Below are 25,403 nucleotides of genomic sequence, written 5' to 3' on the forward strand. Positions count from 1 at the left end.
ATAATTATTTCCAATAGGAAAAGAAGCCTCTTTCCCTTATTGAATCCGACGGTAAAGAGGGTGACATCTCGAACCCTATGAATTTGGACCACTTGATCTCTCTAAGAGGACTCATCCGTCCGATCTCTCTTGAGACCCAAATCCGTCCGTCAAATATTAGAATTCGATTTCAAAAGCAGAGAGGGGGAGTGAGATAGACACCCAGTTTCGTTCGCTTCGTCCTCCGTTGCCCGTCGCGTGCTCGAAAGATTTCGCCGCACCCCAACAAGAATCCCACCCTTCTTCCCCTCCGCCACCGCCCGCAGCCGGTCTTCGCGGGGGATCTCCGCCTGCTTGATTCCATCTCTGACACTGAAGATCCCCCCAACTACCTCGGCCTTTATTCTATTTCCAGCTTCACCGGCGATCTCCGAGCTCTCTTAACGCTCGATCGAAGGGGTCTCCGGTTGTTCGGAATCTATGGAGATTCGGCTTCGTCCAAAATGAGTATAATTCGGTAGGAATTTTTGGCAGTCTTCTTGCCGCGGGCCTTTATTTTGTTCCCAGCTCCCCCGACGATCTCCAAGCTTTCGGTAGCTCGATCTAAGGGATCCCCAGTTGTTCGGAATCCATAGAATTTATTACTTGTTATAAAAGGAGTAGAATTCTGAGGAAAGTCTTTGGCCGTCTTTTTTCAATTGATCCATGGATCAGCGTTTATGGGCTTCCATGGAGCAAAGTGTTCAACCTGTTTCATCGGCGTCGTCCGATTTGCCTCCAAGAAAGCTTGTTCGCCATCTGGATTTCACGGCCGTGGCGTATGGTGGTGTATCCCCTTCCAACGCATTATCAATAGCCCTTGATTCGCCTCAGCAGCTGCAGCCGCCGCCGCGGGCCACTGCTGCTTCTGTGTCCCTGTCGCTCTCCTCAATTCCTTCAATTACCGCTGGGTGAGTAATGGGTTTTATATAAATTTCGAATTTCGAGCATGTTCCTACTGTCTAGGTTTATAAGCATGAGAGTTTCCCCTCTTTGCGTGAATTGGTTCCTTCTGTGCTCTTATTTCAAGACTCTCCTTTTTTAATTGTATATATAACTTGAAGACATGGTCTCGGAAAGTTCTTTCCTTTCCATTTTTTGCCCCTTAATTTGGTCTTTAGGGTTCCTCAACTTTAGATTACGAATTTAAATCTTGACATGGTAAAAAATGATGGATTATTAATAATAAGATCTAGTTTATATATATATATATATATATATATATATATATATAATTCAGAATCAGGAGTCTTTAACAGTTATAGTCTTGCTTCATATGGTTGCCATTATAGTGGATTGTTTTCCGTAGTAGACAACAGTTTTGTAATAAGAATCCTACTTTCCTTTGGGAATAATGGAGGGGACAAAACGCCCCAGAGAAACGTGGGTCAATTACTTGTGCATCACCTTAACAAGTACTCAGTCCCAAAACCCCTTTAACAAAAACAGGGAACCTGTACTTTTACTTCATATGGTTAGTGTTTAAATTGCTTGAGTTGAATAAATTCTCTCTCTCCTCCGTCTTCTGCTTGTTGTCAGTCAATTGTTTGTGGTTTACATGTATGCTGTGACTTCTTCAACCCATTTCTTCGTAATAATAAGGTCTTGTCAAGCTTCGAAGTATTTCTGATATATTTTGGTACTGAACATGCCCAGAATCTATTAGTTACTTAATTGTATCCAGTTTTTCAGTGATGAATTTCTTGGTATACTTACCTATTATCATTTTAATGATTTCTTACAGAAGTTTTTACATTTTCCTGATGTCTGTCTGTATGTATTATTTTTATTGATTGCAAAGAATCAGCACACAGTCTTATAGTTAACCTCTTCAGCAAGCCAGAGTCTCCCAAGTCACGGCCACGATTGTTGTCTGATGCAAAAGATGGTACACCAACAAGAAAGAAGAATTGCAACTGCAAACACTCAAAATGCTTGAAGCTGTAGGTTGAATTATCTTTTGTTACAAATGCTTTGTCAACTTACTTGTTAATGGCATTTGTGCACTATGCTGTTAATAATTGTATGATTTATTCACATTAAATATCTGGTATTCATGTGTTCTAATACTCGTTGAGCATAATTAGTTCTTCAAGATCATCTAGAGTCCTAGGCATACACAGATGATCGATATCAAATGCCATAAAATAGTGCTTTTTGGCAGGATTGGACTCCAAAAGTTATGGAATCTGGTAATTTTATCAGGAGCTAGCGATTTTTTCTCCAGTATGGTCCTTTAATCCTTGTCCTGCAGGACAATCATTAAAATAGTTGTTTAATAAGGCATCTTAGAACTTGCTACCCAAAGAAAGATATTTCTAGAGATGAGATAAAGAACCTCAGGCAGTGTCTACACCAAAGTTTCAAGTGCTTGCTCAAGTTGGGACAGAAACTTATGCACCTAGCTTAAAGTTTGTCCATTTTCTAGTAAATTGTCAACTTAAGCGAGCTATGAAATACCATGGTCCATGATAATAACTTCATCTGTCAATGGTTTTTTCCTTTTTTTTTTTGACATACCTAAACAGCAACCTATATGAAAGTGAGGACCTCTGAAAATCACCTTGGAGTTCTGTACATGATTCTTTAAGTGCAGTAGGAATTAACAAAATATTTTTTGTTGCTCAAATTCATGAGACCCCAATAGCAGTCTATGTATGGTGATCGTGTATATAGTTCATCAAAACTACCAGCCTGTTTAACACATATTCCTTGTCTCACCCCCACCCCTAATTTAGCTAGTTGCAGTTGCAGAAAATTAAAGTCCACTCATATGAGCCTTGGTGAATCAAGTACAGTGTCTTTCTTGTGTAACTACTATTGAGAAATTCACATCGAAACTTATTCAAGTTCATTAATGCAAAACAGATTTCTGATAAATTAAGTGTATAATGTGGTTGTTTAACAACTCTGATAAGACTAATGCAATGAGTTTGAGTTTGTATGGTTGGTCAAGTATAAAATTCTTTGTTTTGGAAATAACTTGTTTTCAAGATCAAGCTATGGTGATTTATGAATAGTTTTCTGGAAGAAATGTGGTAATGTTTAATTGAATGTATCCATTAAATTCATTATCCTTATTATGATTTTTAAATTAAGATCCATCCAATCACTAATAGCCCACATAATTAGTCAATGATGAATGAGAAAGCTAGACAAACTTTAGGTGATAACTGCTAGACAGGGCTGTATATTAGTAGAAGAAAGGTTGGTTATTTCCTTGGCTTTATACCAGTAGAAGAAATGTTGGTTATTTCTTGCTTTCTGAAATAAATTTTGTCGTGCATGTTGAATATGGAAAGTGTTATGCCTAGAGACTTGCAGTTAATTGTATCTCAAATATGCAATCAAAATATTAGGTTGCTTGACTCTGCTAAAGCTTCAATTTTACTGGTCATCTTAAGTCTTTGGAGAAGGAATGCAAAAATATTAGTTGGAAGAAAATTTCATGTTAAATTTGAATCTCAACTTGTTTCTATTAGTCTTCTGGAGCACTTTACTGCTCATATGAAAGTTCCAGCGCAGGTATGTGCAGCCAATTTTATGTAGAAAGTTTCATGCTGATGCTGTCTTTATTTACATTGAACTTGGCTTCACGAATTTAATACAACAACAACAAAAAAATCCATGAGTCTCAACTATTTGGGGTTAGTTACATATATCTTTTGTCGTCATTGAGATATGTAAAAAGTCATATGTTTAGTTACGTTTAGAGTACTTCAACTTTTATTTATAGTTTCCATTAAAGTCTTTTTAGGTCTTTCTTTACCTCTTCTCGTATCATTAATATTAATCATTTTATCTCTTTGACTATCATAGTCAGAGATCTCCTAAGCACATATCCATATCATCTTAAATGATTTTCTCTGATCTTATCTTCTATCGAAGCGATATCTAGTGGTTCACAATTAACAGTATTTCTTTTCTTATGTTTTTCTAGTAACTCCATACATCCATCTCAACACCCTCTTATCGGTAACATAAATTTTATATATATATTGTTTCTTAATTGTCTAACACTCAGATTCATAAATTTAATTCTTGTTCATAAACTTATCGATAATTTCTTTTAATGCTTGTTCATAAACTTATCGGCAGTTTATGTTTCTTAATCAGCAACATAAACTTATCAGCAGCACTCTCAGATTCATAAATTTAATGCTTGTTCACACAGCTGCAATTTCTTTTTTTCTTTTTTTTTTTTTGCCAAACTTGCTCATTGTCCTTTTGTTATTTCATTATTTCATGCTTAGGTATTGTGAGTGTTTTGCATCTGGAGTTTATTGCGATGGCTGCAACTGTACAAACTGCTGTAACAATGTTGAGAATGAAGCTTCTAGGCATGAGGCTGTTGAAGCTACTCTAGAGCGGAATCCTAATGCCTTTAGGCCTAAGATTGGCAGTAGCCCACATGCATCACGGGTTAGTAGGGTATGTACTTGATCTTCGAGAAGAACACATTTTGGTTAAATGTTTTTCTTTCCACAAGGTGCACAAGTATTCGGCATATCTGGCACCTTCTTAAGTTGGTCATCATGTCTTACATGATGCTCAACATGTGCTGAAACCTTGTAGCAATTCTGACCTGTGGTGGCAGCAGATCTTTGTGAGTTTAAAGTCTTTGAAGGACTGGGTAGAACCACTGGTTTCTAATAAAGCGATAATATTGTAATCATCCCATGTTTGCATGTGTAGCTTTCTTATTTTGCTCTTGATGATAATTGCTGAATTGTCACCTGCTGACTGTTTAACTAGTACAAATCCTTCATATCAATGATTAGTGACTTCCATGTCTCGTCTTTCACCATGTATGCATGTCTGGAATCTCAGTCATAATTTAGTTTTTAAAGGTTCAGGGTAAGCTTAAAGTGCTTAAAAAAGCTTTCTTGTGGTTTGAGCCATTCACGAGCTTTATGGATCTATTAGACACTCCGTTAAATTTTAGGATTGTTTTAATGCTCATTTCATGAGTTATTGTATTAACTTTTATTTTACAAGGTTGTAGGTTATCTAGATATGAGACTCTTCTTTCTCCTAACTGCTCTCAGAAAAAGAACATAATGTATATGCTTTTGAGGAGGTTTTGATAAATGAAGAATTGATGAAATTTAGAGGAAGATATGTTTCTCGGTATCCAAGAGAAACAGGCATTTGAGTGGTCACACAAATTTTTTGTCATCTTGTTGGGAAAGATCATGTCCTATCATAAGACCCACATTAGCTTCCGTTAGAATAAAAACTAAAGGTGTGTTTTAACAATATTATTTGCCAAAAACTTATATCAATATGCTTGTATGTGTTAGGACGAGGCAGGGGAACTTCCTTTGGTGGGAAAGCACAACAAAGGATGCCACTGTAAGAAGTCTGGGTGCCTCAAGAAATACTGTGAGTGCTTCCAAGCCAACATTCTCTGCTCTGATAATTGTAAATGTATGGACTGTAAGAACTTTGAAGGGAGCGAAGAGAGGAAAGCTCTCTTCCGTGGTGATCATGGAAGCACTCTTTACATGCAGCAGACAGCCAGTGCCACTGTCAATGGGGCTATTGGTCCATCTGGATTTATGTCACCTTCACCATCTAAGAAGAGGAAAAACCAGGAGCTCCTCTTTGGTGCATTAGTAAAGGATCAACCCATTAAAAGGCTTGCACAACTTCCACAGGTAATTTTCTGATATTCACAATATTATAGAGATTAACTGCACTTATACTTGGTATCTTCGAAAGGTCTGTTTTAAAACAGTCTAACAAGAATTTTCCATTCACTTTATAATTCTGCTGTATCAGATTGTTAGTTTGAGAACTCTAAATGATTGCCCATGCGAGGTCTGTGTTAACTTGCTTTGTCACAAGGGCTCTTCTAATTTGGCATTTTCTTTTAATTATAGTCAACGAGAAAAGATGAAACCATGATTTGCTACCACTCTTTTTGACTTGCATTTGGCTTGTTAATCAGTGACATTACTGAGACATCCTATACTTTCAGGCAAAGACTTCAGCACCTTCTTCCTTTTCTGCTTCTGTTCCCACGGCCAGTGCTATCAATACTGCTCCAGTGGTATCTACTAAAGTCACTTACAGGTAAAGATCTATCCTCCAATATTCTTATTCTTTTATTTGATTTGTTTTGAATGTGGAACTTTTAAAATTGTAGCTTTCTATGCTTTTAACATGCTACTTTTTTTTTATTGTCTGAAGATCTCTTCTAGCAGACATAGTCCAACCAGAGCACATTAGGGACCTGTGCAAGCTTTTGGTGGTGGTGTCTGGGAAAGTTGCCAAAACATTTGCTGGTATGACATACTACACAACAGTTTCCAATAACTGATGCATATAATGTAGTAGTGCATCCCAAACTCAATTGGAGGATGTTGTAGCACAGATGGAACAAGCTACACCTACAAACACCTCCCTCATTTGTTAGCTTGCATAACTATCATGTTACCTACACGTCTCAAGACATTGACATGCAACTCATATTATGAAAAGAATGAAATGAACAATCAAGAGGAGCATGTTTCTCTTTCATTCTTTACAAAACTTTCCAACTATCCCTAATATTCCGCTCAGTGTTTTCAGTAATGAAATAGAAAATCATAAAAGCACCTACTGTGAAATAGCCATTGCTGAACAAGAGGGGGATGCCTCTCATCAATGGGCTGGATAATCTTCTGCTGTGGTTGAAGTGCAATATAGGTAAAGGAAGAGAAAGAGCAGGATACGTGGAAGCGAGGAGGAAGAGATGGGGACTAAACAAAGAGGCTGAAAAGAGGAGGAAAAAGAAGGAACAAGGGTGATAACAGGGTGAAGAGTGAAGAGTTAATTTGTGATTCAAATTGTCAATGGGAACATTCAAATGATCAAATATTCTGTGAATTTATCCTTTTGGGTCTCACAAATTTAACACAAGGGGCAGTGCTTAATTAGTCTGGGTGAAACAGAGTACAGGACTCAATCTTTTATAACTGAGGGTTCGAAGAATCTTAATGTTGGCAAAAACAGAAGATATAAAATCATTTTTTTAATAAACAAGTGCATGTTTTTTTCCCTTCAATGTCATGCAAGACTTTTAGTAAAGAATGAATTATTTGGAGTTCCACAAATATTAAAATTTAAGACTTCTGATAGAAAGGTTTGGCCTTGGCTATTTTGGTACTGACAAATTTTGACTTGATCAAAAATTTCTTTTTCTAAATATTGTTGTTAATTTTGTTTACTGAATGCCACCTTTGCTTTGTAATGCATCATGAACTGCTTAAACCATTATTTTTTTATTCTATTTGTATTCTTATCATCTCTGAGTTCAAACTATCCAGATAGAAAAGCTCAGAAGTTAACAGAGAAGGAAGGCCAATCTGAAAGGTCTCCCATACAATCAAATGATGACAAAGATCAGACATGGTCTGATCTGGATATGAAGAAAGCATCAGCGGATGAGTTTACAAGTGAAATTCCTGTGGAGAAAGCTAACACGGAAGAGTCTGGATCTGATTGTAGGGATGGACAGAATGGTGGAAGGCCAACGTCTCCTGGAACACTGGCTTTGTTGTGTGATGAGCAAGACACAATTTTTATGCCATCTCAGGCTACCGATACAGTTTCAAAATCTTTCAGCAACCAGAGCATAACAGAGGTCTATGTGGAGCAAGAGAGGTGTGTATTAATGGAGTTCAGAGACTATCTCCTCAAGCTAGTCACCTATGGACAAATGAAAGGTAAATACTTCTTCCATGTGCAATGGTAGTAGAGATTTCTAATTAAATTTGATGTGCTTCCGAGTATTCTTCTCAGGATGATTCATGGACCATTTTGTGATTTTATCTATTTTCTCTTCGCCTCTGAAGCAAGTGTCTTTTATCTAGGTGAGGTTCGCCTGGACTCCGAACCTGACCTGATCTGTTGTTATTGGAAAGATGTGATTTGTTACCTGATTTGAATGTCCAGGAATTTTTTTAGAGTTTTCATGCTACAACATAATGAATTTTGAGGGTTTTTAGTCCTAAATTGAATTGAAACATAAAGTCATATGTAAAACCATTTTCTCTGGATGATCAAAAGATTCTCTTGGATGATGATGATGTTTTCCTCTTGTTGCAATACAAGTGCTGTAACTAATATTTTCTTCTCCGACTTATTGCAGAAGAGAAATACTCGTCCAGGTCTGCAGAGCATGAGAAACCATGTCATTTGGAATCAGCCATTAATGGTGTTGCTACAACAGTAGTGCCAGTTGCTATGGAGACTCCTCAGATCGCTGCTTACTCTAGCAAGTATTATCGTGTTGGACAGCAAAACATAGGGAATGGTGACATCAAGCCCAAGACTGAGAAATCAGAGGTATGAACAAGCAACCAACACTAGTTTGTTCTGTAATATTTCCAAGGCATGGATTTGCTCAGTCTTATTATTACAAGTCGACTGAGCCCATTTCCAAAGTTTGTACTCGTTTTAGTGCAAGTTATAGATAGCTTATTCATCTTTCTACAGAGCATCAGATGTAGGGTGGCTGCCGCCACTGGATGTCTTCTCCTTTTGTAATCATTGGATCTCATAGACTTAATAATTCATATGATAGGGGATTGATATCATAGAAATCCAAGCATAATTTTCCTGCAATGTGTGTCACAGTTATTGATGCCAGGTATAAGATGGGAAGAACAAAAATTGGTCAATCAACACATGATAACTTGGCTAGTTGTATTGATTACAATGTCACACATACTTCCTACATATCAGTACATTCGGACAAAGAACTTAAGTACCCAAAAGTCGTCGAGCTTTGTTACAAGTTCAGTTCTGGCCTTCCAAGATGCTGGTTCTTCAAAGGACACATCACTTGCCAAGAACAGTTGATATTGCATTCTTGATAATTTTTGACAGTTCTTCCCTGAAAAAAGATAACAATGTAACTCATAAAAATAAAAATAAAGATCATCAAAAAGATTAGAAAAGACATCCTGATAAATGATGAAGAATTTGAGATATTTCTATCCAAACAGGGCTAGTAGCTCTTAGAGCTGCTTTAAGTTCGGTGGAGGACAAACGACAAATAAGGATCAATGTTATGATCCAAATTAAACCACCACTAAGCCTCTTAGCCAACTTGTTTAAAGAATTTGAGCCACCAAGCAACTTCAGTATGATTAAGCTAAAAGGAAACTTTCTAATGGTTATTTCATAAGGATAATTGCGAACAAGGGTTTCAGAGACTAGCGCAGTGATAGCAATCACTAACGGATACCCAATTCCTTTTCTTCAGTTTCTCTGTGAGAACTCCCTATCTAATTCTTGTGCCAGTCTTCTCCACCTACACTTACTATGCACCGCAAACCACTACCATAATAACTTGTAAAAGAGCGTAATGGAAGGAATTAGAGCTGTTTCATCTCCAAATTGCTTTCTTTACAGGAAATGCGACGAGGATGAATCCAATGCCTTCCACAAATGTGGCGGGCTGTGAGAGTTAAGACACTATCTTACCTCAATAAATAGAGAGTCTGTTTCAATGTCTAGCACCTTGGTCGCCATGGTTGCAAAGGAGCAATCTTAATATTATATAAAAGTTAAGTCTTCAAAATGGTATCAATAAGATTACTAATTCCATGAGAATCTGTGCTTTCAGTTGGTTTTCGTTTAATAACCTAATGAAAATTAGAAAATTATTTCACCATGGAAAAATATTCAAGCAATTCTCTTTAATGTTGCTAATGAAAAGGTCACAGGTCATATGTCATTTCCATTACAACCAGTGGCATACTGAAACAATTGACTAAGTATACAAACTTACACAGTCATTCTATGACAGAATATCAACAAAGATAACTAGGGAATTGGATATCGAGCAATAATATCAGATCAGAAAGCTTCTCACCTGTCTGGTTTAAATAAAAGGTAGCGATATATAAACCACTGTAAACATAGAAAAGAGTTAGAATGCAAAGGAAATCCATGTTCATCTTCTACTCTACAGCAGGGATAAGTTTTGATTAACTCACCCATGAAAACAATATCCCAATGAATTCAAAAACACTTGGGAATAGAGGAAGCTTGTCAACAGCCTGCAAATCAACCAGTCCAACTTAAAGAACAAACATCATCCATACTAGCTATTATAGGAGCCAATGGAAGCCTTTCACTGACAAGAACATACACTGTCTTATCAAATACAAAGATAACAACAATTACCTCAATTAGATGACCGGAGGCCCAAACTGCAACGATGGCTGCAAATCCTAGACCAACAAAGGCAATTCGATCTTCATAGTTGCTCCACTGATTCAAAAGAACAACAGAAGTTCAGTTTATAATGCATCCACTACTCTCATACAAACATTTATTAGTTAACCAAGCCAATAACTAGTTTGTAAAGGACCAACAGAATTGTGGTTAGATCTAAAGATGACAAGCAACAACAATGTATATCAAAAAGACAAAAATTGAGGCTGTCAACTTGATGCACTCATCCAGCATTTGCTGGTTTCCACGCAATGAAGGTTTTCACAGTCAGCATAGCACTATTTCCTTGCCTCGATCACTGTTTATAAAAACGATTCACGAGTGTCTGATGATCAAAAAGGACGGTCACAATGCAGGTCCAGGATATGTATAAACTCCTCCAAAATTGGCCGATGGAGGAAACGATTGTCCCGAATTATTTCAGGTGGTTGCTTGATGCATCATCTCCATCATGTTCAAGAATATCTTGGAGAAAGATGATTGACATATTGAGAATTCTTCTGCTGTTGATTATGTGACCAATGCAATGAGAGCTATATTTTTGCCTTATGGAGTGGAGATTTAATCAAATTCTAATCCTCCACCCCGCAAGCCAGATTATTAGAATTTCACCCATTTCTGCTCGGTTATTGATTTAGGCTCTGCTGAATTCACACAAGCACACACTCAAATTAAAAAAGAAAGGCCTGCACAAAGATCCTATAGCCAGTCCTAATTATATTAGGTCTTCATTTATGTTTAACGTGCTTGCTCTGAAACAAGAAGCTGAAGAAGAATCATGCTATAAATTAATCATCGAATGAGATACTCAAATGAGTACAACTCACAGCATTCTGGACATCTTTCACAATGCTAGCATCAGAGGAAGTATCGCTATCTCCAATGGCCTTCACGACAACCGACAGACATCTTCGCCCGCCTAGTTGGAAGATAATCCAAAATCAGTTTGTAGAATCTCCCTCGTTCATAGAATTGGAAGATGCAGATTCAATGAACTTATTTGACGATTACTCCAAAAAGGGAGATTAAATTATTATGACAAAAAATAAAAATTGTTGTTACTTGCTCATATAACAAAACCACATCATCAAGCGAGTGAACAAGATCACATTTTGTGCACCAAAAGAAAATTACACAAAAGGAAACCAATCCATAAAGCGTGGAATTACCCGTTACAGCAGGCACTGGAAACTTTCTAGGGTTCGTGACGATGGGTTTGCTTGGAACCAGAAACAGAGATGGCGGCGTGACGGCAGAGGCAAAGGCCATTACTTTCTACCAGAGAGAATCTGAGAAAAGAAAGGATCGATCATTTCTCACAGGTATTCATGTTGGGTAACCCACAAATCTAAAGAAGAAGAAGAAGAAGAAGAAGAAGAAGAAGGGGGAAAACGAAACCAAAATGAAGTTAGAGATGGCAAAGATTTGACTAGGCGGCAGCCTCGATCCGTACCTTGTCGTGGAGATCGGGATGCGGTCTGAGGGCAGCACAGGCCACAATTTTTCGTGCGGTCCTTTATGGCGAGCAGACCTTTTATCCTACACATTGCAGATTGCGCCGTCACATCGGAGTAATTAACATTTAGGGACAGTTCTTATTCCTCTCCGTTTTCCTTTTATCCATTATTTTACCTCCTAATCTTATATGTCAAATCAACTCCTTTTGCCTCAAAAATTACTCTCATTTTTGCACACAACAGAAGTAAGAACAAGAGTTAGTCCCTATTTCATCTCGCTAAGAAAATATCAACTTATTTATTAAAAAATAAAAATAATTTTTTTTCCTAACAAGCAGTGGAATTTTCTTTTTTTCTTTATCAAAGATTTTTTTATGACACTTCTGATAAATAATCTTTTTTCTCCCCAAAAACATAAATTACTTCTAAATTGAATGTTTTTCTTTATGGAATAAAATGGATATTGGGATTTGACATAGGGCACCAAAATTAGTACTATGGGGGAATACATGTTGATGAATATTTTATTAAAAAGTTAATTTTTAATAAGTATAAATTTAATTATAAATTATCTCACGTAATTAATTATTTTTAGTATTTTAATATCTATATTTATAAAAATTATATTGAGATTCCTATATTTATAAATATAAAACATTTATTCTTGTTCTCTTTACATCGATTTTGTTGACAAAATTACTATAGGATTTACCACTGTAACATGTACTAAACTCTATCTCTTTATTATTGAGCGCATGCGATATTTTTGTCTACAAAATTAATAATGTGAAAAAAAATAAAATAAAATATTTTTTTAAGTATAGAGATCCTTACTCTTGAAAGTGTAAAAATTAAGATACTAAGAATAATTAATTATGTAAGATAATTTATAATTAATTCGTAAATATATAATATATAAATACTAATAGAAATTATTCCCATGAGCGACAGAACATGGCTAAGGAAGATGCTAATTTGACTGGCTGGCTTGGTGGAGGACCCAAAAGACACTCTGATGCCATTTGGATATAATTGAGGCCTGCAGTATCATCAGGAGATTTTGCCTACAGGAAGCCATGTGAGTAGGACTTTGCAATGGCTGTCAGCACCAGAATTTAGTACCTCATATTATCAACCCTTTTAAATCTGATCCAAATATGAAATTGGCATAGCAATGTAAAGAACAGCCAAGGAAAAGAAATGGACATAAATCTAAGTGTGATATGCGACTTCCATTATATGTTGCTGTTACTGCACCCTTGTGATCCTTTGCGAGCCGCGGTGTCATGTTTCTGCGAACCCAAGAAAAGCTTGTTTGTCCTCTGGCTTCACAGAAAATAGATTTGAAGGGAAGTGATCACGGGGCTCAGAACACTTGTTGTCAGCTTCTTCCCCTCCTGCATCATCTCCTCCCCCCCAAGTACTCCATCCTTGCGCTCGGTTTCTCGCTCTTCTTGCTTTCTTCTTGTTGCAGAGTCATGGGAAAAGGCAAAGACACCAGGGACTCAACAGCAGCCATTTCCACGGTGCCATTGACCAAAACCCCATCCAAACAATACGGAGAGGATGAAGGCGAGGAAGATCGGTTTCACAATGCTCTACTGGTTTTGAACCTTTGCTCCCTTGTTCCAAGTGAAGCTTTCTTATCTTCTTCTGTGTCACGGTGTTGCAACTAAGGTGAGTTTCTTTATGCATGGCTGACTCCTCGTAGGAACTGAAGGACCTCCGCTCTCAGCTCTACCATGCTGCAGATTACTGCGAGACTGCATTTTCAAAGGCCGAGCAGAAGAAAATGTGAGTTGTTTCCTTCTCTTCCTTAAGTCTCCGAAAAAGAAAGCTTCTTGACCATACGGGAAAGGTTGAATTGTACCATGGCACGACCATGACACTAAGATGATGTTCTCCGGTGACGAGTAGGATCTTGGAGGGAACAAAGAGCTATATATGTGAAGCAATTGTAGCAGTCGTGGACCATTTGGGAAATGTTTCCTCCAAGCTCGAGCAGAGTCTCCTTGCCAATACTGCGGTTGTGCAGACAGAGCAAAGGATTGATTGCTTGAAGCAGGTCAGCTTGTTCCCCTCTGAAAACAAACAAAACAACATTACATAGTTGCTCTGTGCTCTAGCTTAAAAGGTGCTAGTTGATCTATCAATTCATTGATGGCGCCTGTGGGAGCTAATCGGGGTTAGTCATACTTTCCCCGGTTGAACTAACCTCAAGTGATGCAGCCATTGATGTTGCGACGATCTTTCTCATTTTTGCTTGGTACTTGTTTCATGTAAGGTACTATCTGTAAGGTCATCAATTAGGTTAGCACAGTAAAGAATCGATTGGCTAAGAACACACTCTAAAACAGAGAGCCCACACATCACAATGGTGTGGGAATTTTATTAAGCATGCAATTTTTGCTTCTTTTTTTTTTTTTTCTATCGTTGCTATTTCAGTGTCTGTTGTATGCTTATGTCTTTGAGAAAACACAATCTAATGGGCAACATGGCACCAGAGGCTTCTCACTTGTCAGCAATATGCTGTAAGTCTCGAGCTGTCTAGCATGCAACTGAGCCTGAAGTTCCCTCAACATCATGAGCATTATGTTTCAGCAGGTACTGTCTTTTGTTCTTACTCTTTAGGCAGATTATTCAATTGATTTCCTATCCACCAGAAAGGTAAAAATGAATGTTGTTATAACATCATAATACATAACATTTTTTAGCTCAATAAAAGTTTTCTTTACCCTTACTAATAAAATCACCAACTTTTGTTCTTTGATTTACCACATGCTATTTAATCTATTGATGATTTCCACTGAAACAGTGACTCAGCATATTGAAAAGTGGAGTGATCTCTCCAGGTTTGATTTCTTTTCCTTTTTTTTTTCCTCCAGCTGGTTTGCTCTTGATTCAGTATGTCCATCTTCATATGTTCTTTTTCTTTGTGAAATTCAAGTTTAGGTTCACAGTTCATTTGATAAGTATTGAAATGCATAGTATATATACTTCAAACAGAATTTGTCATGCAAAGAATCTAATTCAAGATAGACATACAGGCCTGGTGGATCCGAGACTCCTACCAAGAAAGATCATATGGCTGAGATGGCTCATTCCCTGAAGTCCTGTGCTGCTGACCACTTCTTTCCAGCAAGCAACCAAACCATTTTGGGTATGGATTTTCCACTGAAATGCTAAGCATACTACCTTCCACATTATAATCTTTAGGAAATGCTTGATTAACTTGTTGAAAGCAATTTAATCACCTGGACGAACCTCTGTTTCTATACACAGAATTAAATCTAGTCTCTAGCTTAGCATCAGATTGCTAATGTGCCTGCTTAACCTAGAATTTTCTGGGTCACTGAAGATAATTTTCTCCCTGTGTGCGACATTATTGTATTTGACTCCTAACAGGAGTAGAGCTTGCTAAGGCAACTCCGGTTGTCAAAGGCCCATCTGTACTCTTGAGACCAAGAAATCCTTCACTTAAATTCAAGCCTGAGGTACTCCTGAAGCCACTTTCAGTATTTCAGTGGCTTCTCATCTCAATGATAATACTCTTTTGATTCATAAACTATAACTGGAAGTACTTTAGCAGAGCTATCTAACTACATAATGAACTATGAATTCTCTGCAGGATTTATATATGCTGGGAGGTGTCTATCAAAAGAAGAAGCCCGTGCAAGTGAACAACATCTTGTCATTTTTTAGAGTCAGTAAAAGAAAGACATAAAAAGTGCATTGTGGAGACTTACTGGATCTTTTATCCAAACCTCAAATCACTGACTGCCTAGTTTTGCACTTAGTTAGAACCATCTGCTTCCTATGTTTTTATGAATGTGACACACCATGTGAATGTTCAGCATGTTAAATGCATCCAGGTTGTGATTCTGTCAAGTAACAAGAAACTCCAGCCAAAAGAAAGCCTTAGAAAAACCAGTCTATATTTCTTGTTAGTAAAATCCTCTTATATAGCCTTCCTAATTTGGTCCAAAATGATTTGCACTTTCTAGTTGTTTGCTCTGGAAGAATTTTTACTTGCCCATTGTTCTTACTATAATAGGTAAGTCATACTTCAGCACTACTTTGTTTTTAACTTCATTAGCAGGCTATTTTGACCAGGTAGCAATGCCAAGTCCAAGAAACTGATGTATCATTTTCCTTTTCATTCTCACAATCACAAAGGATTATTTGCAGTAATAATCAAATGTCAATTACGATCTTTTCTCCAATACCAATATCCAATAACAACAATCAAGAATGGACCAATATGCAACTCTTGGAACCCTTGTCAGCTCTGAGAAACACACTCAACATCCAACTGACCTCTAAATAGACAGAAGATGCAGATTCAAATTTCCTCATAACCCCCAAAAGCAAATGCATTACTCTATGATTAATTTGTTGAACAATCACTGCTGTAAAGAGTGAGGTGTCCATTATTCTTCCTCCGGTCCTTGAGGCTTCAGCCAACATGGTATGCTCCTAATCCTGATACCAAACTGTCTATTTCCAGGATGGCACTCAGCTGCGGAGCCTAACGAGTTCATATGCTATCAAATAAAGCCAGCTAGTTTCCCACTTCAAAACAAATGATATAATGCAAGCAATATACTGGCAATTATTAGTAGTTGTGGCAATTATCAGTAGTTGTGATTCTGAAACGTTCGATCATAATTGAGTTGATACCTCAAAGTTCTTCTGACACATGAAGACAGATACAAGTCATACATTTGGGGGAAAAAGTAATCGTTTTTCTCTTTTTTTTTTCGATAGATCAAAATGTATCCGTTTTCTTCCTAACAGTTTCCGCTTATCTTTCACTGCCATATGGATCATTCTTTGTCCTTTTAACAAACTAAAGCTTTCCACGAGATATTCTCTCAAAGAAACAGTGACCAAATTCACAATAAAAGAAGGCAAATTCTAAGTCAGATTGCACGAAAGAAATCATCAAAAGAAGAGCAGTGATGAAGGTTTACCTGGCAAGTGTCGAGGTCCAAACTTCCACTGCGAAACCAGGTATGACCTTGATCACCGTCCGCAGCCCTGAGAACATGCCCCAGCTCGCCGTCCATTGTGACACCGCCAGCGTCAACCTCGAGGCTCCGCCACAGGTTCTTCCACGCATTGGCAATGCTCATGTTCTCCGGCTCTATCATCGCCGGAGGTTGAGAGATAAAGCGGCCTACAAACGATGACGGATTTCTCAATTACAGGGAACGATTGGGGCATCAATGGGTTTCAGAAAGAGCCCAAATATTGTAATGAACCAATCCAATAAAGGTCCGAAGGCCTACATCTCAAGGCTGCAGAACCTTTTATCGCCGTCGAGGCCTCCATGTTTGAAACCCGCATCAATTGTTTCTTCCGATCGCATCGCAAGCTCGCCCGCCGACCCGCACTTCTCGCGCCGAAGATAGGCACAGTCTCTTCCTCTGATCGTCGAGCGGCACCTCTGGTCTGAATCGATTCAGATTCGAGCTACCTTCCTTAAATCGAACCGAACCGTAAAATTAATTCGGTTTAGTTCGGGCTCAAACTTTCGTGCAAGTTTAACCGTGCGTGGAAAGCTCGATCGAATAGTTAAATAACTATTAAATTAATGATCAACTTAAACACATCACCGACCTTAGCTCAGTTGGCAGAGCGGAGGACTGTAGTCGTCGAGATAAATCCTTAGGTCGCTGGTTCGAATCCGGCAGGTCGGAAATTTGTTTACAATTTTTGTCTTTTTCTTTTCCATTTCGTATAGGATTTGTTGGTCCTGTATAATAATTTGAAAATCTTATAATTAGATTTACATATTTTTCTACGTTTATTTAATTTACATATAAACTATGCATTGAAAATCTTATAATTTTTTTTCAAATAAGATTTAATCTTGTATATTAATTTAAAAACCTCGCATAATGAAAATGATAATAAAAAACGATGAAGAAAGAAGGGCAAAGGACAATAGGTGAAAAGCACTTATGATACATGAGGATGATACCAAAATGACAAAAGGTAACAAGGTCTCACGATAAGTTATCGATAATGACAAGAGACATTTATGAGAATATAAATATCGAGAATATTATTTGAAAAAATTGAGAATAAGGGCACCTTCTCACACACACACACACACACACACACATATATATATATATATATATATATATAAAATTGTACTTCATTTGAAATAAGCTCATAACCATAATAAAATCAACTTTGAGCTTAAAATTTTAGTATCATAATGATTTGAGCCATAACAATCAAAGTGAAAAATATGACATCACTTTTCATGTCTTTCAATAGTTTTACCATGTTTTTAGCACCTCAACCAAAATACGTAATAAGGAAAACATTAAAAATGAGTTAAATGGGATCAAAACACACTAAAAGGCATTTAATATATCATACTAAGATTCAAATAAATATTTATAATACTTAGGAATAACATAACCTAAATAGGAATAAAAAATTAGTTCATTATAATATTTTGACAATCACAATAAAAACTCTATAAAACATACCCAAAAATACTATAAATGATCTAAATGGAATCATAGCCTCAATGAAATCTATTATAAGCCTAAAAATATGATATCATAAATTTACCTCAATAAAAATGTTGTGATGCTCTTGAAAAAAACATTATAAATGAATCAAATGAAAACATTATAAAAATTCAAAATTTATGAAAAAATAAATAAAGACAAGAGCCTAGGGGTATTTTAGACATTATTCAAATTAAAAAATATCATTCTTTAAAAAATAATATGTCTGTCTTTGGGGGAAAAACGAAAAATAAAAAGAAGTCCTTTTTTTTGTTTGAAGTAAATCATCCAACAAGCCACAAAGCAAAATCCTTAATTGCAGAAGTCACACAATAAATTCAAAAACCAGAGAAGCACCATCCATCCTACCATTTGATTGTGTTGGCAGATGTGAGTAAGAATGGTTAGGAATTTGGGCGAGATGAATTGTATTACTTGTATTCTAGATGATTTTAGATTATTTCATTTACGAGTCACAACTCATAAATTCAAGTGTTCTTTGAAATGCCTAAGTTTGCTTTAATCTTAACAATGAATTATTATAAAATATTATAAAAATAGTTTATACGAAATAATGTTGGATCTAAGAAGAGGCATTTCTTAGTCAAAACGTATTTTAAAAGAACCCTAAAATAAAGTCAAAGCCAGAAGCCCCATTGCAAGCCAAGTCTAAATGTCAATCGTCCAATGGCCATCTACGAACGACGAGATCATGCACGCCTCGTAAGACAAAAATATAATATCCAAAATCGATTTATTTATTTATTTATTCTGATCTATCCTTGTGGTGTCCACGTATTCAACTACTAAAAATACGTAAATGACGTGTATTTGACTGTGTATTTCACCTTATCCAAAATGAAGTGGAGACACGTAATCAGTCTCAGAGTGACGTAAAGGTTTCTGAATCGTACATCAATTCAAAATCCCAATCTACAAAAAGGAAAGGATATATTAATTCATTAAAATTCGATAATTAATTCTACTAGTGGAAATTAAATTCCATAAGTTCGTAAATGGATGTCTATTATAATGCACTATCCATAATGGCAGCTATTTGTCGGTCAGATCGATGCTTATTATAATGCAATATACACTATGATAACTATCTATCTATTTTCTCGAGATTCAAATAAAATATGTAGGAAGAACAATATTTAGACGACCAACTCGCTCTTAACGCTCCGAGTTTGGCATGCGTTGGCATCCACTCACTCGTTGCGCCGCTCGTCGTGCTCTTAGAACAACTTGAGGCACGAATCGGCTCTAACTGGGGGGTGTAGTGTCGTAGGTCGCTACTCAAGCCTCGTTCTTCCGAGCCTTATTGGTTACTTGTTCCCGTCCACGAAATGGCACCCGCTCAATATACCAATTCTCCACTCGCTGAAGAAGGTGGAGCCAACTGTGTGTTTGTACACAAGAATATAGGGGGTGGAGCGAGGGTATCCTTAAAGAACTGTTAAGGCGGTGGTGTGGCCTAAAGAGTGGCACTCGTTGACGACTTCTTTTCCGTCCCTTCCGATTCAAATCGGCCATTTCTTCTTCGTCTTCTTCTCGCTCTCTAATCTACCGCCATCGCCTCTATATATACCACCACAAATCCCCACCTTTTCCCATTCTCTTGTTCCATTTGCTTTCTTCTCCAAAGCCCCTTTCTCAGTTCGGGTTCTCAAGGAGAAGAAGAGGAGAAAGGGACGGAGCTGCTCCTCGACAGCTTCGAGGTCGTCGTTGGAATACCAGAGCCCTCGTTTTCCATGGCGGCGTCCTCGACGGCTGCGGGGAACCATCCGGAGAAGAGGAAGAAGGAGCCCAAACTCCTGCTCGGTCGCTTCGAGGTGGGGAAGCTCCTGGGCGCCGGGACCTTCGCCAAGGTCTACGTCGCCCGCAACATCAGCACCGACGAGCTTGTGGCGATCAAGGCCCTGGATAAGGAGAAGATCATCAAGTGCGGGCTCGTCGCGCACATCAAGCGCGAGATCGCCATCCTCCGCCGTGTCCGCCACCCCTACATCGTGCAACTTTTCGAGGTCATGGCCACCAAGACTAAGATCTACTTCGTCATGGAGTACGTCCGCGGCGGTGAGCTCTTCTCCCGCGTCGCCAAGGGCCGGCTCCGGGAAGACACCGCCCGCCGCTATTTCCAGCAGCTCATCTCCGCCGTGGCCTTCTGCCACGCCCGCGGCGTCTTCCACCGCGACCTCAAGCCTGAGAACCTGCTGGTCGACGAGAACGGCGACCTCAAGGTCTCCGACTTTGGGCTTTCGGCCGTGGCGGAGCAGAGCCGCGGCGGCGACGGCCTGCTGCACACTTTATGCGGGACGCCGGCGTATGTCGCGCCCGAAGTGCTGTCGAGGAGGGGCTACGACGGCGCCAAGGTCGACATTTGGTCCTGCGGCGTCATACTCTTCGTGTTGATGGCCGGCTACCTCCCGTTCCAAGACCAAAATATCGTCACGATGTACAGAAAGATCTACAAGGGCGATTTCAGGTGCCCGAGGTGGTTCTCGCCGGACCTCGAGCGGCTTCTACACCGCCTTCTTGACACCAATTCCCGGACCCGGATCACCATCTCGGAGATCATGGAGAACAAGTGGTTCAAGAAAGGCTTCCGCCATGTCCAATTCTATAAGGATGACGACCAATTACATACCCAGGACAATCCCCAACTCCAGACTAACGATGAACTCCAGGGCGACGCGACATCCGTGTGGGAAACCGACTCCGACTGCTCGGCTGTCTCCTGCTCCGCATCATCGTCCGCTGCGAAGCGGATGCGGCAGATGCCGAGGCCGCCAAGTCTCAATGCGTTTGATATCATCTCCTTCTCCAGGGGGTTTGACCTCTCAGGGTTGTTCGAAGAGGCCGGAGAGGAGACCAGGTTCCTCTCCAAGGAGCCTGTATCAGCGATTGTATCAAAGTTGGAGGAGATCGCCAAGGTGGTGAGTTTCACGGTGAGGCGAAAGGATTGTCGAGTGAGCTTGGAAGGCACGAGAGAAGGGGAGAAGGGGCCGTTGACCATTGCAGCAGAGATATTCGAGCTCACACCATCGATCGTGGTGGTTGAGGTGAAGAAGAAAGCAGGAGACCGAGGGGCGTACGAAGAGTTCTGCAACGAGGAGCTGAAGCCTGGGTTGCGCCATCTCGTGTACGAGTCGGCGCACGCACTTAAAACCGCTCATTAACAGAGACAAGAAAGAAGGTAAGAAGGTAAATAACTTCTTTCAATACCACAACATTTATGTTATTTCACATTCATTTATGCTGTTACTATTTTTTTTTTCTCTTACCTTTAATCAATGTTTAATATTATCGATTAGATAATAGGAGGGCTATTACTTGTACTTAAACCCTATTAGCATCTCGATCTCGGTTCTTAAAAAATTTATTAAAATTTTATAGTTCTAAAAATAAAATAAATAATTTCATTTGTTCTAATAGAAAACACAAATACCACACACTAGATAATTTCAATATTTTCTTCATTTCTAATTATTTTATCAAATAATAATAATTTCAACGTCCCAAGAGATATAGAAATTATTCTTTTATATATCGCTTTTGCATTGATCAAACACGTAGTGTTACGTTTTATATTTTTCGTCAATGCAAATGATCACGTTAAGATAAATAAAATTATTTATTTCACTTTTAAAATTATAAGAATCTTAATATAAATTTGTTAAGTATAGAAACTATGTAATTAATTTGATAATAAGAAGAAGAATCTTAGTTTGTGCATGCACACCTTAACTGATATAATGAGGATCTATAATTTCACTTTTGGTAGAATTTGAAGAATATACAATTAAATTATTTTTTTGCATTGTGATTTTTCAGGAAGTCCACATCCTAAATCAAGAATAATTTATTTATTTTTATTTCTTTAGTAGTTGAGATAATGACTCATTCCTTCACAACCACAAAAGGTTTTTTAGGCACTATAGAATCATGATTCTTACAATTTCAGAATTATGTTGATTTGTCAGAAAATTGTTACCTTCACATCCTAAATTAGTAACAACATATTTTGTGATTTTTTTTAAATTTTTCTTTAGTTGATGAGATAGTTACTTATTCCTTCACAAACAAATAAATAATTATCAACAATATGATTATGTCTTAGTGAAATGACCTTCAAGACCTCATTGGAATTGATGACTATTCCTTTGATGTGATAAGACCTTAGTAATGCTCATCAGAGATTCCAAATGATAGTTTAGACAATCACTTGAAGTTTAGGAATAAGCCACCTAAATATATGATTTAATTTTAGCTTTCTTGATGAGGTATTAGAGTTTGTATATTCAAGTGTTTTTTGTTTAGCCAATTTGTTCCCTGTAGTTAAAGACTGCATACCATCTATGAAATAGTGACGCCAATAAAGTTCTGAGGATAGGAAATAGATAATGCTGTGCCAGGATTATCGAAGATATGAAGAAACCAAAAAATCCAACCTCTTAAAATTATTAAGCAAAAGTTCATATCAGATAAGAAATATTTGGTTGCTAATTACAAATTACTTTAAAACACTGGAAAGATATCCCTAGAAAATGACAACTCTTCACTTAAAAGTAGTGATTGTGCTAAGACAAGTGCACAAGGATGCACCTTTTTAAACAATGTCATGATAGAAGGAACTTTGTGGTGTCATGATTTTTCTTTTTGATCCAATTAATTTACTATACTGAGTTAGGACTCCTGAAGTTCCATACATGCTTAGATCTTTTGATAAATGATTTGTTTATATTGAAGACTTAATAGTTTGAAATATCCTAGATATTCCATTTATTTCATGTCTCTTTACGCTATGAGCTGCATAGTCTTGCTGGGCACACAGGATTACTTTGAAAGATTCAACGCTGATTATCCCGAGTGTCAGACTTCCAAATTTATAGGCAATCCTTTCGATAGGGACTCTGCAAATAGCTTTAGACCTATCTGGATATCTGGCCATTTATAGTCAGCATGCATTTCTTTTTCCCTCCAACTTGTACAACATTGATGTTTTTGGAGTGATTATTGTGTAAACCTTGGCATGTATAAGACAGTTTGCCTCTGCTCATTGATTATGGCTCCTTTCAAGTTGATTTAGCAGAGCAAAGATAAATCAGGTCGCCTCATCTGATACTACTGAATCTGTGGCCTTGGATTCTATTAGCTTTTGTTCTTGGAGAAATTTGTTTAATAAAGGCAGCAGAAAAATGCAGAAACACATTCTAACATTCCTTTTATTTCTAGATTTCCTTTTCTATCTTCCTTTTGAGCACCATATGGATTATTGCACCGGAAGTATATCAAGTGGATACAGACCTCTCATTAGGCCTTTAAGACATTATCATCATTTCATTCTTTTTTTTTAGCTTTCAGATGGGAAGATAACTCAAATTTTGTGAAATTTCAGCATTGTTGCCAATGACAATCAATCTAGTTAGTTCCACATAAGATTAGGCTGGGCCATCTTAACAAGGCTTGAGTGTCTCAGGCTGCAGAATACATCTGCATCCCTCTAACTTACCCTACATTGCACATCTGGCATGCTTGAAAGAGTCTATTCTCATTTAAAGCCTTCTTATTAATGTCTGCTATGACAATTGAAATGGTTCATACATGCATTGGATGGTTACCTTTTAAGCACAACCTGACTTGGCTCTGCAAGCAGCTATTGAGTTCTAACCTCTTTGATAAGTTGATTTGGTTCCGACTAATCCCCATCTTAAACTACAACATTCAATATTATGCTTTGCCCTTTTTTCCCAAAATTTTTCCCCTTGAATAATACTCTACTGACTATTTAACAACTTCCTTCTATTCTACAGGTTTATTTGAGGCCTTCAATCTCAAAGCTTTGGATGCGAGTTCAGCCATTGACACAGGAGCTGGGGAGGTGTTTTTTTCGGTCGATGACCGGTTAATTCTAACTTGGTGCACTAGACCGTTCTTGGTGAGCCACTTCATGCTCGAAGCCATTGGGGGAGCTGCCATCAGTACCCTCATATCTAGCACTACATGATGAAGAACTACAAAAGCTTTGGGAAACTACTAATATTATCATGTTACAATGTGTTGATCTTTGTGGTTGTCTATCATGGCCTGGTGGTTTTATTTTGAGCCATTAGTTGAGGTCTACTTGTGATGTTGCTGCTTGCAAGAAAACAAAGAGATCTGTGTAGATATCATTTGAATGACATGAAGAGTTTTTCTTGAAAGGATCACAAGAAGATACAAGCTGCTATGACACTGCATTATAATCTGAAATTGGCATGCATCCTTCTAATCGCGCTGCTGCTAAATCTAACATTTACTCAAAATGCCTTCCTAATCATGTCTTCCTCCAACCTCAAGAACTCATCATCTCTTTTGATGAGCATTTCTTTTCCTACTTACATGTAGTTAATGCTGCTTCTATCTAGAAATCAGCTACTGTCTACTGGTTATTACTGCAACTGTGTTTATCCTAATCGCCACTTCCTTACTGCAGAAGCCATCATCTTCCAAACTCCAAAGAGCTGCTCTATATGGTATGTATAATTCTTATGTGCTTACCTTTATTTGCCCTCTTGTACACAGATGTATCTGAGTAACTCTACAATAAGGATCCTTTAAAATGTCAAAAAGATGGATAATATGAATTTATCCCATAGATGATCAGCCTTTTTCAATCACAGATTAGATCATCTAATCTACTAACTACAATCGACCAGTCCACCAGAGGCATTCCAGGCTGGTTAGACCTTATTTGCAGATCTGCACAGCAAAGAGTGCTTTTATCCAAGGAAGATACAACAAGAAGCAGTTCATACAAGAAATCTAACTACACATCCTAAAGAAGGATGTGTTTGTGGTCAAATTGCCTTTGAGAATATGGGTGTGAATTCCATCAGTTTATGAATGCCCTTTGTGAATGGATTTCTACAGAGATGGAGGTGGTTCACATAGTAAAGCGATTTTGTTTCTATTGCTAGGCAAAATCAAGGCTTGTTTTTTATTATTTGCAAATGGTATGTGAATATCAGCTAAAACATTTCTAATCTTCAATACTGCCAGCAAAAAGATATCTGAACTTATCAGTAACTCATGTTATGAAAACATTTTCTGCCATAGGTGAAAAAAGGAATCATATGCATTTCAACAAAATGATTCATAAATACACAATCGATTCATG

The 25,403-nt window shown here is 37.8% G+C and overlaps 4 protein-coding genes and 1 non-coding gene across 6 annotated transcripts; 4 read left to right on the forward strand and 1 right to left on the reverse strand.

Annotated features, from left to right (window-relative positions):
• Positions 1–196: 196 nt before the first annotated feature.
• LOC103989167 (protein tesmin/TSO1-like CXC 5) lies at positions 197–8,631 on the forward strand. The gene is made up of 8 exons (XM_009407952.3): positions 197–929; positions 1,854–1,961; positions 4,272–4,449; positions 5,322–5,678; positions 6,002–6,096; positions 6,214–6,308; positions 7,332–7,730; positions 8,156–8,631. The coding sequence occupies exons 1-8, from the start codon at positions 685–687 to the stop codon at positions 8,356–8,358; spliced, it is 1,680 nt and encodes a 559-aa protein (XP_009406227.2). The 5' UTR covers positions 197–684; the 3' UTR covers positions 8,359–8,631.
• A 48-nt stretch (positions 8,632–8,679) lies between these two features.
• LOC135615466 (protein CURVATURE THYLAKOID 1C, chloroplastic-like) lies at positions 8,680–11,842 on the reverse strand. The gene is made up of 7 exons (XM_065113998.1): positions 11,705–11,842; positions 11,421–11,540; positions 11,079–11,170; positions 10,201–10,287; positions 10,011–10,073; positions 9,887–9,924; positions 8,680–8,902 (listed from the first exon to the last, which is right to left on the reverse strand). Exons 2-7 carry the CDS (start codon positions 11,518–11,520, stop codon positions 8,848–8,850), a joined length of 435 nt encoding a protein of 144 aa, XP_064970070.1. The 5' UTR covers positions 11,521–11,540; positions 11,705–11,842; the 3' UTR covers positions 8,680–8,847.
• Positions 11,843–13,043: 1,201 nt separating this feature from the next.
• LOC135615467 (probable protein ABIL5) lies at positions 13,044–15,576 on the forward strand. The gene is made up of 8 exons (XM_065113999.1): positions 13,044–13,312; positions 13,420–13,502; positions 13,626–13,773; positions 14,213–14,312; positions 14,524–14,560; positions 14,756–14,868; positions 15,114–15,202; positions 15,337–15,576. The coding sequence occupies exons 1-8, from the start codon at positions 13,187–13,189 to the stop codon at positions 15,430–15,432; spliced, it is 792 nt and encodes a 263-aa protein (XP_064970071.1). The 5' UTR covers positions 13,044–13,186; the 3' UTR covers positions 15,433–15,576.
• Positions 15,577–17,325: 1,749 nt separating this feature from the next.
• On the forward strand, positions 17,326–17,410 carry TRNAY-GUA (transfer RNA tyrosine (anticodon GUA)). Its single transcript is given in 2 exon segments — positions 17,326–17,362; positions 17,375–17,410. It is a non-coding gene; the product is annotated as a tRNA-Tyr (tRNA).
• Positions 17,411–19,816: 2,406 nt separating this feature from the next.
• Positions 19,817–24,466, forward strand: LOC135615469 (CBL-interacting serine/threonine-protein kinase 12-like). 2 transcript variants are annotated; one of them, XM_065114003.1, is made up of 2 exons: positions 19,817–21,448; positions 24,058–24,466. In XM_065114003.1, exon 1 carries the CDS (start codon positions 19,996–19,998, stop codon positions 21,421–21,423), a length of 1,428 nt encoding a protein of 475 aa, XP_064970075.1. In that variant the 5' UTR covers positions 19,817–19,995; the 3' UTR covers positions 21,424–21,448; positions 24,058–24,466. The 2 variants fall into 2 exon arrangements, with proteins under 2 accessions (XP_064970075.1, XP_064970074.1); XM_065114002.1 differs by having other exon boundaries at positions 19,855–21,440.
• Positions 24,467–25,403: the final 937 nt, after the last annotated feature.

The sequence above is a fragment of the Musa acuminata genome, chromosome BXJ2-6 (genome assembly GCF_036884655.1).
Source record: "Musa acuminata AAA Group cultivar baxijiao chromosome BXJ2-6, Cavendish_Baxijiao_AAA, whole genome shotgun sequence".
Classification (NCBI taxonomy): domain Eukaryota; kingdom Viridiplantae; phylum Streptophyta; class Magnoliopsida; order Zingiberales; family Musaceae; genus Musa; species Musa acuminata.